This window comes from Chionomys nivalis, chromosome 1 (assembly GCF_950005125.1).
Source record: "Chionomys nivalis chromosome 1, mChiNiv1.1, whole genome shotgun sequence".
NCBI classification, from domain to species: Eukaryota; Metazoa; Chordata; class Mammalia; order Rodentia; family Cricetidae; genus Chionomys; species Chionomys nivalis.
In genome coordinates, this window is record NC_080086.1 from 120,079,503 (window position 1) to 120,094,698 (window position 15,196).

Consider the following 15,196-nt stretch of genomic DNA (forward strand, 5'->3'; position numbering starts at 1 on the left):
ATGAATGGATAAAATGAAGCAATTGTGAAAAACTCTGAAAACCATGGAGTTTGCTATGGTAGCCTCTCTCTCTCTCTCTCTCTCTCTCTCTCTCTCTCTCTCTCTCTCTCTCAATGGATTGTAAACTGTATGTGCTTTTTTTTTTTTTTTTTAAAGTCATGGTGTTATATCACCAAGGTTCTTGTGAACTCCACAGGGTGTCACGTTGCTCCATGTAACAAACCCCTCTGCTCCTAAATCCCTGGGCTGGAAATGATTACGGAAATCTGAATGGTCATTTCCAAAGTCTTACGAATCTGGAGAATTTCTTACTCTTTGGGGGAAAAGTTTTACAAAGACTTTTCTTTTCCTTTGTAGAGAAAGACCTGGCCTTTGTCGCAAGCTTCTGTTGAAAACATCAGCAGTGTTAGCTTGTGTAGCTTTGTACTTGCAGGGTAAGCGTGGTCTCCGCTGCAAAGTCTGTTTTAACTTTGTGCAGATGTGTGCTAAAAGAACATGATGTGCTTATTTGTTGCATTTATGCTACTTTCTTACTTTAAGTAAGATGGATGAAATTACATATTAAATAAAAACAGCAGCTCCAACGGCAATCCTTAGCAAATGGAAAAAGCCTTCCAGAGACAGGAGAGAAAGCAAGATGATGGTTTTAATAACTCATTGACGTGTGAGAACTGTCCATTTAAAAGCTTGTGTATAGTAAGTTCTTTGTGGTATTTTCTTGGTGTTAACTGCCTAATGTTTAGAAGTGATCTGACATTAAATTGTGCTGGTGTGATATTTCCCAACACATTGAGTTTTATCTTGCCAAATATAACAGCAATTTTTATGTGTACTCAGTGGCACGGACACCTATGTGTGAGATGAGACTCCAATGACTAGGAATAGCTGCATGGCCATGGGCAGGCTATTAAGCCTCCCTCGATTTTTGTTTTCTGAATTTGAAGATTGCTGGGATCAAAAGAGAATGTGCAGCTAGCGGAGCTTTGTGTATGTTCATCTTTGTGGGCTCATTCTAGGTTCCAGGCTTCAAGGATGTGTTTTCCTTTTGTACTTTTGAGTTAGGAAGTACTTTGTGTTGGCCTTAGTTCTCAATTCTAGAGGGAAATTTGGAATCTGGAGAATGCTTTTCCTGAGCAGCTCCTGAGCATGAAGTGTCTCCTCCTTTCCTGGGCAGCCAAATGTACCCGAGACCCAGGTAGGGTAAGACCTGCTGCAGTGCTTGCTCCGGTCCTCCCCAGGTTTTCCCTCCCTTCTGTTGGTTTTTTCTGTGGACTGGTCAACTTCAAGGAAGTTTTCAAAATGCAAGAACTATTTAACTTTGTTCCTTTATTGTTAAAAAATAAAGTTGATCAATACAGAGCTTTAGCTGGAAGCAAACATGATACTTTCTTATTGATTTCAGTGGCTACTGCCTTTCGGCTTCATGAGGATGAAAATGATATATGAAATACACTCCTAGGTTAAGCAAACCCATTTTCTACTTATAGTTGCAGTCACTAAAAGCAGACTTTTTTATATAAATGTGATTTTGTAGCAGTTACTATCTCTCCGGTGTGTATGCGTGTGTGTATGTGTGCGCACGTATTCACATACAATACAATCTTAAGACTCTAAGTGGCCTGCTGAGTGGGTGCTTTGGGAAGTTTTCTGCCATAGCTTTACTAATTGCTAGATGCTTTTCATATATATGTATGTTGTCCACTAATTTTTTGCATCTTTACAAATGGTTAATTGTGTGAGCCAGAGTATTGAGGCGCTGGAAGGTGCGCTACATAGTAACTAGTTGTACACACAGTAAAGCCAAACTAGTGAGTATCAGAAAGGGCTGTCCAAAGAGCGGCTGTTAATTGAGAAATGAGTTAGCTGTGTGCAGATACTGCCTGTGTCAGCTACCCTATCAGTAGGAACTCCAGCAGCTGGCCCTGGTGCTGCCGTCCGTCAGTCAGTATAACACACAGGCTGCCTCTCCACCTGCTGGGGAATCCTGGCCTCCAGAGGATGCTCGTGTCCAAAGAAGGATCTAAGCATCACTCCTTGTCTTCTTATGAGTCTGCTAACCAAAATAGATCCTCATGAGAATTTGGTGGATGCTAGAGGATCTTCTAAAATAAAAACTATGGCTCCAGAAATGTAGAAGGGTTGCACATTTGACCAGCCCAAGAGACATCCTAGTTAAATGTGAGGTGAGAGGTTTTCCCACGAGGATAATCAGCACCAGAGTGTCACTGAAGAAAGAGGTCTGCTCTGCTTGAGCACTGTGCAAACAGAGAATCAGGATGGCAAGCAACTAGTTTTGCACAGTGCAGTTGCCTGCCATGTGGGCCAGATCTAGAGACAGACCTCCAGCAGTTTCCTTTTCCCTTCCTGTATTCAAGAGGCATTCTTAAAGGAAAGAATTTGGGGGCATTAGTATCACTATCTGTCTGATTAGTGTGTTGACATTTTTAAAGTGCCATTAATCATAGGAAATGGAACTTAATGATGTAGAAAAATGCCCAGCCAAGGAATGTCAAGAAAGGGAGCCATGACCCAGAACTCACATGAAACTGAAGGGAACTGCATCCTAACCATCATTTTTTTTGTTTTGTGTTGCTATGGCTTTACCTATGCTCAATAATTGGGTAGCATCTGTGCAGGCAGGGGGATAGCAAACACTGCGGTATGAGATATATAAAGAATAAAAAGAACATTCATCTTTAGATTTTATCTTTGAGATTTTACTTGCCTCCTTTTGGGAAAAAAAAACACTTTTTCTTTCACATTCCCCCTTTTATATTGTTGCTGTGGGGTGTGTCCAGGTTCTCTTATGCATGCCACTTACGCGTTCTGCGAGCGCTCACAAATGCCTAGTTGCCCTCTGGTATTTATTTTCCTGCTGAGTACTCCTGAAATTTTTAGATAATTTCATGTATATGTGGCTCGGTGGCATTGGTGTCATTGGTACTGGCAGGTCACCCTCCCATCACATAGATATACACAAACAGCAAGACTATGGGACATGAGCAGAGTGTTTGTCAGAATTTGGCAATGCTTGACATATGCCATGTTGGATTTTGGTATCACCAATAGATTGTATGTGACTGGTGCTCTAAATTCAAATGTTTTCCTAACTGAAAATCATAGAAAACATGAGGTAAGTACAGACAGCCTTGTCTAGAAAAGTCTGCATGTGACACTGAATTGTAATGAACAGCATACTGTAAAATGTTCCTGGGCCAACTCTGATCAGGTGCTGTCCTTGGGAAGTAGTGCAAGAGTTTAAATACATTCCTGCCCCGCCCACATGCCCTTCAGCTCCATCACTTATTACAGCAAAGGCCAGTTGATGTATAGTGACCTGGGGAAAGAGAATTTGAAGATGACCTATGCAAGAAAATGTAAAAAGTCATATTACTGATGAATTTGGGCTTTTCTTTTCCATGGAAGGTTTTTGTCATTCATTGGTGGGACGCTGCATGAGATTGGAAAGCCTGAAATGCAACAAAAAATAAATTCATCTCTTGGAAAAGAAAGTATAGAGAAGATTGCGGAGAGGTTACAGACAACAGCACACACCTTACAGGTCATCATGGACGGTCTGAGCCAGCCCGAAAGCTTTGACTTCCGAACAGGTAAGCTGAACTTGAGTTGAAGCCCATGCTTTCGTATAGCTACGCCATCACCTTTGATCCTCACAATGACCGAGTGCCTGCAGTGAACAGATTCTGCCATCCTGTCCGTGAGAGACCCGAGGAGGGTCAGCATTTGTCCTCCGCAGTCACTAGAATTGGTGTCTGGAGTCAAACAGAAACAGGGCTCTGGCTCCTTGCTCGCTGTTGATTCACAGTGCACTCAGCTAGATGATGCATCACCGTGTGCACAGAGGCGTGCTCTCTCTCCCTGAGTATACTGTAAATTATCTTCTGTCTGAAGTGCTGGAAGGTAAAGTTTTCCCTTCATACCAAGTGAATCTTCTTCCTAAATTGCAGCCTTCCAGGTTTCTGGATTCCATGTCACAGAACACGATGAACAAATAGATGATAACTCTGTGTTGATCATCTTTCTGATTTAGCATGCTCTTGGCTTTCTGTGCAGGTCGAGGGTGAAGGAAGTATAATAGCCATAGTTGTTGAGAGCAATGGCCCATTGAGACTGAATTGCCACTGGAGAAAATAAAACACTGAGTAAGACCAGTGGTATCAAAGCCTTCCAGTTGTCCTTCATGTGAAGTGGCTGCTCCCACAGATGAAACTGCCAAGAAGCCTGCTTCTCTCTATGTGGATTCCATGGCTGTCTTTTGCAGAAATACTAAGATCAATGTCTCTCACACAGGGTGAAATTGGTGACATGCCTATGTACCAACTGGATGGTTGACAAAGACTTTAGCCACAGGTAGCCTGTATTGGCTTTTCCTGATGTCTTGGTTTTTCTATCACACTGTTGATTGCTTCATTATCTCAGTTGCACTAGGGACTCAAAGGCAAACACCCAGTCAACCCAGCTAAGCAAAGGGCCTTCCTTAATGAGCCTCTTGTTGAGCAGAACACAGACCCGGTCTTTCCAGCGTGACAAGTACAATTTCAAATAGGTTTCTTTAAGCAGACTTTGCAACTAACCTTTGCCCTTGTTAAGTCACAGTTTTCAAGATATTTGAGAACTATCATTTTACTACTGAACACATTCTCAAAGGGGGATGCTGATGAGTCATAGTTTGGAGGTAGAGAGGGGATAGACATATTTTGAGCATTTTCATATTATAGTATTTGAATTACATCTCTTTTCTCCATTTTCTTGAAAGTGTTTCCTGTCTTAATAGCCTCATTCATTCTCTCTCTCTCTCTCTCTCTCTCTCTCTCTCTCTCTTTTTCTTTTTTTTTTTTTTTTGGATTTTCGAGACAGGGTTTCTCTGTGGTTTTGGAGCCTGTCCTGGAACTAGCTCTTGTAGACCAGGCTAGTCTCGAACTCACAGAGATCCGCCTGCCTCTGCCTCCCAAGTGCTGGGATTAAAGGTGTGCGCTACCACCGCCCGGCTAGCCTCATTCTTTCTTATACTCGTCAAACTTCAGTTTTTTTCAGTGACATAATCAGTTCCTTTTTATCCAAGCTCTCTTACAGGTTAGTTTCCTTAATTAGGAACAAGCTGTTGTCAGTGACCTAACTGCTGCCTTGGCTCTCAGTGTATTAAAATTTGCGTGTACATGGAGGATTTTGGGTTTCTCAGCGACCCAAACCATCTAGGGGAACATGTTGAGTAGCTCTTGAATCTGACTTTCATGCAAAGTTAAACTGAGCAGCTGATCAGAGCCCTTTGGGGATTGGCAGCAACTGAACTTCTGCAAGGAAAAGGGGGAGAGAGTTTTCAAGCATGGGCCTGGAGACCATCCTGCCCTGGCCCTGGGTGCCTGAGTTTCACTCGGCTTTGAAGTAGCCCTCACCCTCTGTGGGTTGAATTCCCCGAGGTTTCCTGCTTTGGGATTCAGCATCAGGTGAAATCTCAGAGTCAGTCCCCATATTGGGGTGCTTAATGAGGACAGTGAAATTGGGTTTCCTGGATTTGGGCTTGTTCGATAGCAGTGGGGGAGCTTATTTCTAAAAGATCCTGATCTTATGGTGGTTGGACTGAGGGAGGACAAGAAAGGTGAGTGGTTGTTAATACAGTTGTAAAGATAACTCAGCAAGTAGCCAGGGCAGCAGCTGCGGAGGAAGCGGAAATGGACTGGTGCTGACTTTGTAAGGGCTAGTGTTGGTGAATAGAAGCATGGATTGTGGGGTGGGCCAGGAGAGGACTGTCAAGGCTGAGATGGGGACCTTGGTATCTTTGTCTCTGTGTATCTAGCATCCAGCTGAGCACCTGGCCATGAGGTAGGAGGAAGTAAATACTCAATCAGCTTAACTGAAGGAAGAGAGAGAAGGCTAGCTCTGGCTGGTGTGGGTTTCTGAGCCATAGGTAATAGAGAACCTATGAATCCTGATTGAATAAATATGTTTGAAATAGAAAACAATGACTCCTGAATTCCCAGTTTGTGGGAAGAAATAGAAAGAGAACATTTGATTTCACCCACGTTTGTCCAGAAACTAGAGGAACTTTCACCACCTTGAAACAATTTAAGAATCCAGGAATTGAAAGCTAACTCCTACTCTCGTGTCTCCAGGGCTCTCCTTTCCTGAGTGTTTGTCATGTAGTCTAGTGTGGTCACCAGCAAAGGTACACTCCAATAGTCCTTTGCCAAAAAGAAAATGAGACTGTCTGTCCATGACCTTACAGACTGCTCGTGTTCACGTTAGTGAGACAGACTGTAGAGAGAAGAAAATGTCGGAGAAATTTTTCTTGACTCATCTGTGTAAACTGTTTCTCCCAGGATATATTTTTTTCTCAGGACAAGTCTGTGCACTCACCTTCTTTTGTCTTCCCTCCGAGACTGCTATTGATCTGAGCATCCCTATCAGTCAGTACACAGTGAACTCCAGACCTCTCAGCGCAGTGCCTTCTTGGTTATACTAACATTTACCCTCTTTCCTCATAGATTTTGATAAACCTGACTTCAAGAGAAACATAGTGTGTCTGGAAGATCTACAGGTTGGGACAGTTCTTACAGGCAAAGTCGAGAATGCCACTCTGTTTGGGGTTTTTGTGGATATAGGAGTGGGGAAGTTGGGTCTGATTCCTATACGAAGCATAACGGAAGCAAAGCTATCTAAAACAAAGAAGAGAAGGAGCCTGGGCCTAGGTCCTGGAGAGAAAGTGGAAGTGAAAGTCCTCAACATCGACATCCCCAGATCTAGGATTTCGCTGGACCTCCTTCGGGTGTTGTGAGTCCCTCACTGAAGGCCAAGCACCATTGTGTTTTCTCATTTCTACAGCTTTCAAGGACAAGCCAAAGCTCAGGAAACCTAGACAACAGATGAGAGGGAATCCTGGGTAGAAGTGTTGGTCACACCATCCTGACTCCTCGTTTAGAAAACAGCTCCTAATGTCCTCCCATGGGTTGGGTGGCAGCAGTTTTCTTACCTTTTGTAATTAATTGCTCATTGACTGCGCTTCTATAGCAGGTGGCTTCACTTCTCCCTGCTAGCATCTGCTGTCTTGGACCTGGTGGGTTATTTTCTTTATTTGAAATGCACGATGTTGGTTGACATATCAGGACTAGCAATCTTTAATCCTGCCATTTTTTCAGTTGTTAAATTAGGACTTTTGCACACAATTTATAATTTTTAATAATAATCTTTATTTTCCCTTACCAAACTGAACAAAAATATACCAGTAAAAGAAATTAATCATGTATTTGTGACCATCAAGTCAATGACAGTGTGTTCCTCAGAAGAACTATGTATGGCCCTACAATAAATGACTGGCTGGTGACTTTGGTTTGCTGTGTTCATTGAGTGAATGCTAGAAACCACACTGAATTAAAGTTTGTGAAACTGTGCCTTTGGGGAACTGGGAAGAGTCTGGAAATGTCAAGAATTACTTTAATTAACTTATCATAGAGGGCATATTCTCTTAACTGTTGGAATTAAACTTCAAATCAGAATAAAAATGACCTTTGAAAAGACTAAATGTAGATCAGGTGAGATGTGCCAAGAACAGTGGAGGAAGTGCTCCTGACTCTTGTTGTTCAGTGGAGAAGGTAAGTGTTGCATGAGAGCTCGGGGTCAAATGAGGTGAGCAGAGCCCCGCTGAGCACTGCTGCTGTGATGGTTTGCCCAGAGGTATATCTGTGTGAACAGTGGCCTGGCGGTGTGTGGAGTGTCTGTGTGAACAGTGGCCTGGCGGTGTGTGGAGTATCTGTGTGAACAGTGGCCTGGCGGTGTGTGGAGTGTCTGTGTGAACAGTGGCATGGCGGTGTGTGGAGTGTCTGTGTCAACAGTGACCTGATGGTCTCCACGGGGTCTCCATGGGGGGTGTGGAGGATGGGTACTGAAGGCTGGCCAGCCCTATTGATTTGTAAGTAAGTGCCCATTACCCTTGCAGATTTTTGGTTCTGCTTCTTTTTGTTCTCAGGATGCCTAGTTTGGGATCATATAGTTACCAGTCAGAAAATAGTATGTCTCGATGGTTCTACCTTAGCTCTTTATTCTAATTAGTGTACTGTGTGTCTTTGGAGTCCTGTTTGCCTAACTTTCATTCCTGCTGAGCTTTTCTGCTGCTTGCTGGTCTTCACCTGGCAGTGCATGCTAATGCTATCATGTTTAGTAGGTCTTCCTACTCATTCTTCCCAAGGTTCTCTGCTTCACAGTGCCGTAAGTGCTACTGGCATCTCAGGAAGGAGCCAGGGCAGCTCTGAGCCCGGGACAGTTAAGAAGGCAGTACTACCATTGAAAGACCCCGGTAGGGACCTTCCCTCAGGTGGAGACCCCCGGACCCAAAGACCAGGCCGAGACCATGGGTCTCAAGAGGTTTATTAGGTAGACACAGGTACCTGCGGGCGGCAAAGTCTTTCGGAGGACTTGCGCGCCTGCAGACTGGGAGGAGGTCTTTTTATAGGAAAGAGGGCAGCAAAAGCAAGTTTTACAGAAGCAGAAGCTTGGTTATCGGAATGAGGCAGGGGACATGAATGGTTTTTCCTCTCCCAGCATGGATGTTTGGCAGCAGACATCCTGTTCTTATAGATATCCTACTTTGCAGTCATCCTGCTTTGTAGATGTCCTGTCTTATAGATATCCTGTTTTCCTCTCACGAGAGCAGGCTAGCTGCTGATCCTGAGAATCTTTCAAGCTGCAGGTTCTGAGGAGGGGGTCTGTAGGGTCTTTCACCATCAGCGTGTCCTCTGCCCTTTTTATCTCAGACGTGCTAGAAACTACAAAGACCGTCTTAGGAGACAAAGGCCCAAATCTCAGTCATCATTGTCCTCTTACTGATAAGGGTTTAAGAGTTGGAGTCAGAGCCGGGCGATGGTGGCGCACGCCTTTAATCCCAGCACTCGGGAGGCAGAGGCAGGCGGATCTCTGTGAGTTCGAGACCAGCCTGGTCTACAGAGCTAGTTCCAGGACAGGCTCCAAAGCCACAGAGAAACCCGGTCTCGAAAAACCAAAAAAAAAAAAAAAAAAAAAAAGAGTTGGAGTCAGATTGGAGATGGCGACCATAAACAATTTTGAGGATTTTGGCGGTACAGAAAAATGGCATAATGGCCAGAAGGTGGAAATGGAGCCAAGAGAGTTTCTGTGTGTTTCTAGAAAGAAGAAATAATGTGTTAAAATTAAAATTGGAGTTTGATACAGAAGACAGGAAAATTGCTGGATGATGTCCTGAATGGGTTCAAATGGAATCCAGTGTCCAGGGGGTAGTTTAAAAGATAGGGACACAGTAACAACTGAACTGTACTCATACCTGCTGGAAGAGGGAAAATCCGTTTTCTCCAGTCAAATGGCAGAGTCTATCCACCACTCTAGGATAGGCCTCGTGTTCAGGAGTAGTTGACCAACATATACTGGGGAGTACTCCACAGGGTTTCTTTTTGTTGCCGTTTTGGTTTTGTGTGTAAGCTTTTACTTGGTTACAATTGGATACTTTTGGGGGTTTTTTATGTGGCTTTATTTTGCTTAGTTTTGGGGGGTTCTGCTGTTATATTGGGTTTTGGGGGTTTTTTTGAGAAAGAATAAAGTTGGGTAGGTGAAGAGGGGAAGAATATAATCAAAATATATTTAAATTTTAAAATTATTTTAAATATTAAAAAATAAAATTATTTTTAAAAAGCTAGGCAAGCCGGGCAATGGTGGCGCATGCCTTTAATCCCAGCACTCAGGAGGCAGAGGCAGGCGGATCTCTGTGAGTTCGAGACCAGCCTGGTCTACAGAGCTAGTTCCAGGACAGGCTCCAAAGCCACAGAGAAACCCTGTCTCAAAAAACCAAAAATATAAAAAATAAAATAGCCGGGCGATGGTGGCGCACGCCTTTAATCCCAGCACTCGGGAGGCAGAGGCAGGCGGATCTCTGTGAGTTCGAGACCAGCCTGGTCTACAGAGCTAGTTCCAGGACAGGCTCCAAAGCCACAGAGAAACCCTGTCTCGAAAAACTAAAAATAAATAAATAAATAAATAAAATAAAATAAAATAAAATAAAATAAAAAGCTAGGCATACAGAGTTTGTCCATATGAATAGGAGAGGAGATGGCGTATTTGAGCACAGAGGCAGGAGTGGATGCGGGAACGCACAGGTCTCTGGTTTCTTCTGTTTTTCTGTATTGAAATCAGAGAATTGAAAAGAAAGGGAAAGACAAGAAGAGGTTGAGATGGAGTGAAAGGTGAAGGCAGAGGCCAGTGCTCGAATGCACAAGTTTTGAGGAAAATGTCTAATGTGAAGGACTATTCTAAAACTGCTGTCATTTAACCAGTGGGGCTGGACAAACGAGACAGAATAACAGTAATAATAAAAGCAGTGTATGTAAACAAGCGGTATTTTGAATTAGGACAAAATTATATTGTCATTTCACAGATAAAATAAATTCCAGATGGGTCATACATAAATTTCTTCTGAAGATTACAGGCAAATAGAGAGGGGCTTTGAGAAACCTTTGAAAAGCTTTGTACAGTGCAAGAAAAAAGTATGGGAAAACATGGATCTATGAACCTAAAAATTCTACTCAGAAGGACATGTGATGGGGCCCTGGTGCCAGGGGTCGGGAACTACGGAGGAAGAAGGTGTGGAGCTTGTCTACAGTAGCCTGTAGTGGTCCTGGAATCTAAGCAGCGGTCATCTCATGCTGGAAGCCACGAGACTTTAGAAAGCTTAGCTCTGGATTAATAGAGTACTTGGGTGGGGGCAGGAAGCTCTGTATTTCTCACTCCAACCTTGGAGTTAACACTTAGTGTTAAAATTGGAAATGGCAAGAAGGGGCGGGATGGAAAAACCAGAAATAAATTCTGTCTCCTCATTTTGGCCTCCTGCATAAAGCCAGCCATAATTATAAGTTGGGTTTTATTAACAGATGATGAAGACGCCGAATGACCGGGCTCATTGCCAATGCCGTCTGTTCCACAGGAAGAAAAATGGGATTTCTTCTCACTCACTCTTCTTACAGGGTGAGGATGGCTCACACAGCCTGGGTTTCTTACTTAGGTGAGGGATCGCAGACTTAAGACTCACCCCAGAAACTATGTGCTCCTTACCCTGGAGCAGGCATCTAGATAACAGCTATGGTCCTACCCTCAAACGTCTCCCTCGCACTGAAGTAAGGAAAGAATTCATCTAAATGCCACGGAGAAGTGCCATCCAGCAGGTCTGGGATGCTGTGTAGCCCAGTCCTAGCAGGCAAATCTCCAGCGAGAGACACTGGCGGGTAGGAGATGGGGTGAGGTATATGTAATGACTGCGTCACTGGAGAACCCTGTTTTATCCAAGCAATCAGACACAGTTCAATTCTGGATTTACTGCAGTGTTTACAGAGTGTGCAAGTGACTCAAGGGAATCTGGTGCTCACTGAACACTGTCACTGCAGACAGCTTTCCACTCTTACCCCAAGGAGGAGCATTCACTGCAGGGCAACCTGTCCCCTTGGATCACTTCACACATGCATTCCAGGTTCAGTTCCCTCAGTAATGAAGAAGGTAGCACCAGAGGAAAAGAAGCATTTTCTCAAATTCTTTGCTTCACACTGCCAAGGAATTCATGAGGCTAGAACACAAAATGACTCAATTCTTAGGTATACTGTCATTTTACCTAACACACTCCTGAAGTTCTTTGGGGCTGTTTTGTCATAATTTTATGACCTTTTTTCCTGATTAAAAAAGGAACACATTGTGGTATATTGTACAAAAAATGAAATTTAAACATCCACAATGTGAAAAGTAGCCACTTTTATAGATCATGTACTTCCCAGACCTTGTATGTCCTGTGAAGACTTTTAATAGACTGGGGTCTTAACTACTGTTTTGTTAAACTGGGGTTATTTTTACTCTTCTGCTTTTTATCTCTAAAAATGTGTAGTATGGACAATCTTTTCATATCAACACCTACATATCCGTCTCATCACGGGTCCAGGTTGGAGGCTCAGATGGCCCTGCCAGAATTTTCATTTGAGCACTTGTCCCCACAGATGGTGGTATTCTTCCAGGGGGCAGTGGAACCTAAGGAGGTGGGGCCTATATGACAGTTCCTTAAAAATGGACTTTCGAAGGTTACACCTGGCCCTGATTCTGGCCCTTTGCTGTCTACTTCCTGCCTTAATGTGGTCCTTACCATGAGGGGCTGAAATCTGAAACCTGGGCCAGAAAAAAACCAAATCTCCCTTCCCTTAGTTCTTTTGTCGGGGATTCTGTGGCAGCGGTGAGGAAAGCATTGTCTATGGAAACAGTTGCTGGGAACACTGGTATGCGGCCTTGAAGGTGTTGTTCTGCCCAGGTAAGCATGTTTAGATGCCCAGGGTGGAGGAGAACTACTGTTTTGTGAAATGTCTGTCTCGGTTCTGTATGCCCCTTGTGTATGCTGATGAAGGGTTAAGATGTAGAATATGATGTTATCTTAGTTAGGGTTTCTGTTGCTGTAAAGGGACACCATGACCACAGCAACTCTTACAAATGAAACATATAATTGGAGTGACTTGCTTACAGATTCAGAGGTCCAGTCCATTATCATGATGGGGAACGTGACAACATGCAGACAGATGCGGTGCCGGAGCTGAGAATGCAATATACTGCAGGCAGCAGGAAGTTGACTGTCACCGAGTGAAGCTTGAGGAAAAAGAGACTTCAAAGCCCACCCCCACAGTGACACACTTCCTAGTAGCGTCACTCCCTTTGGGGGCCATTTCAAACCACCACAGATGTTGTGACATTCAAAAGGGAAGGTCAAGCCTGGAAGAAATCTTTCAGGAGTGAGAATGATGCTACCACCTGTGTTACTTACAAGTCCTGACCCTGTGACCAAGTGCCTGATAAAAAGCTATAGTACGGAGGATTTGTTTGGGTTGTCATACTTTAAAAGTGGGTATAGTCCTTCATGGTGGGAAGGCACAAAGGCCGGAATGTGAAGTTGCTAGTCACATGTCAGCCTACAAGCTGGTATTCAACTTTCGGTTTCCCTTTCTATTGCTTGTGGAACCTCAACCCATGAGATAGGACTGCCAGCATCCATGCTGGGCCTTCCCTGCTCAGTTGCACCTCTCTGAACATGCCCTCACAGAAACTAGCAGAAGTATGTCTCCTAGGTGATTCTAAATCCAGGCCAGTTGACGAGGAAGTTACAAAACGTTGGAGTCACTCCTGCTTGGGACAATCTCCCTTCATATGCATCCCCACTCCTTCATCAGATCCGGGGAACAATCTCACCCTGGATGATACCTTGTCAGAAGTCGCACGGACCTACTAGGCTATATAAATCAAGCTGACACAAGGCTCTCCTTGTACCACAAAACCAGCCCTCACTTCCTAGCCACTTGTGTGACTCAACATTTAGTTGTCTTCCTCTGCATTCTCCGTGGGGGCTGTGACCTTGAATGTCCACCACTGCTGATGCTAATCCAGACATCTTGATCCTCCTCATCCGTTCCTCCTCTGGCTTTGGCCCGGATTCTCCATCTTCTTCTGTTGGTTCCCAGGTGTGTTCACCTCAGGCTCTCTCTTAGCTCACTCCCTGTAGAAAATAGAGCACTGAGAAATCTCACATGCCTGGCATATTTGAGGATTACCACCCCAGGGCAGGAAAAAGGAAGAGAAGATTGAAGAGCCAAGGAAACAGAAAAGACAAAACACAAAGGGCCGCTCACAGCCTCAAAGCAGAACCTGGCCAGGGTTCTTCGTCTTCGGGTAGGAAGAAGATGTATGAAATGATGGGGGCTGAGAACAGGAGGAGGAAAAAGCAGACAGACATAGGACAGAGTGTTTACTCCCTGACTTTCTCACTACCCATTCTCACCTGACCATGCACCAGGTACGCATATCTGTCTCCGCTTTGTTTCTTGGTTTCTGTGGGCAGCAAGTGAGGGAATGGGTTCGATGGGGCTAGACCACTGAAGTGGAAGCACCTTGAATCCCCATGGCAATGGTTGTGATGGAGATCATGCTCAAGTCTGGTTCTTGTTCCCTGTCTTCATGCCCGGCTAAGGTGAGACAGCTGTCCCTGTGACCACAGTAGCATCCAGACTGAGACAATAGGGCTGGGAGTGATGAGGGAAGGCCCCGTGAGCTGGGGAGCCCCATGAACAACCAGCACAGACTGCTGCATTAGAATTGGTCTTCCCCAGCACACTGAATTTTCGTACAGTGCAGTGCCTCACCACACCAGGTTTCCCCATCATTGCGTGTCCCCATTCTGTACTTGGGGTTCTCAGCTGCCACCCATGCTACTGGGCCCGGGTAGTCCAGACCCCCAGAGCCTGCCCATTTTCAGTGTTCCTTCGGTTCCTGCTGCCCCCACCCCCAGTCCTCTGAGAGTTCTGAGCAGCTGCTGCACATCCAAGAAGGAAAATGAGAAACTCATAGCAGTAGGGAAAGGGCTTTGGCTCGGGGAGAGCTTGGCTCCTGTGTGATTGATACTGGAAGCTGTTGTAGCTGGAAATGGATGTGAGTCAAGGGCCAAGAAAACTAAAGCTGACAAATGGCCCTTAACCCACATCTTTCAAAGAGGAAAACACTCTCCATGTCCTATTCCATCCCCAAGATAAAAACATCAAAACCCCTAGGAGAGGATATGCAAAACTAGACTGTGTATGTCTGATTTGACAAAGGGTTATTTCAAAATAAATCGCTCAAAGCAAAGTACAGGGCAGGAGAGTTCCTTTGGGTTTTGGCCAACCCTTCATTATTGCAGTCTGCTGGCCCCAGCGAATAGGGCCAGGACCAAAGAAAACAGTCTGCAACCATGCTTCACCTCCAGAAACTGGACCCTGTGCCTTTAGTCTCACTGAACAGTTTTACTGAGATCAGATATACACAGCATACCATCCACCCATTTAAAAGATCCATGCAAACGAAGCTGGGCCTGGTGGCGCATGCCTTTGCTCATCACTTGGGGGAGCTGAGGCAAGGTAAGTCTTGAGTTCAAAGTCAGCATGGACTATACAGCAAGACCCCACCTCAAAAGACAGCACAAGAAAACAATACTAGAAGGCACAGGCTTTAGTGTATTCGCCAAGTTCTGCAACAATTGCTACGATAGTTCTTTCATCGCCTCAACAGCCCTGCTGCCACTAGCAACTGCCCCACATCTAACCATCAACCCCAGCTCCAAGGAATGACCAATCCACTTACTGCCTCTGTGGCTTTGCATTCTGGACGTGTCACT

The 15,196-nt window shown here is 44.6% G+C and overlaps 1 protein-coding gene across 2 annotated transcripts in view; it reads left to right on the plus strand.

Moving 5' to 3' along the window:
* Positions 1–7,310, plus strand: part of Srbd1 (S1 RNA binding domain 1) — a 192,939-nt gene extending 185,629 nt beyond the window's left edge. For both annotated transcript variants that reach the window (XM_057791003.1, XM_057791011.1), the window contains exons 20-21: positions 3,427–3,611; positions 6,504–7,310. In XM_057791003.1, the coding sequence (XP_057646986.1) occupies positions 3,427–3,611; positions 6,504–6,793 (475 nt within the window). In that variant the 3' untranslated portion in view covers positions 6,794–7,310. The remainder of the gene's footprint in view (positions 1–3,426; positions 3,612–6,503) is intronic.
* The last annotated feature ends 7,886 nt before the right edge of the window (positions 7,311–15,196 follow it).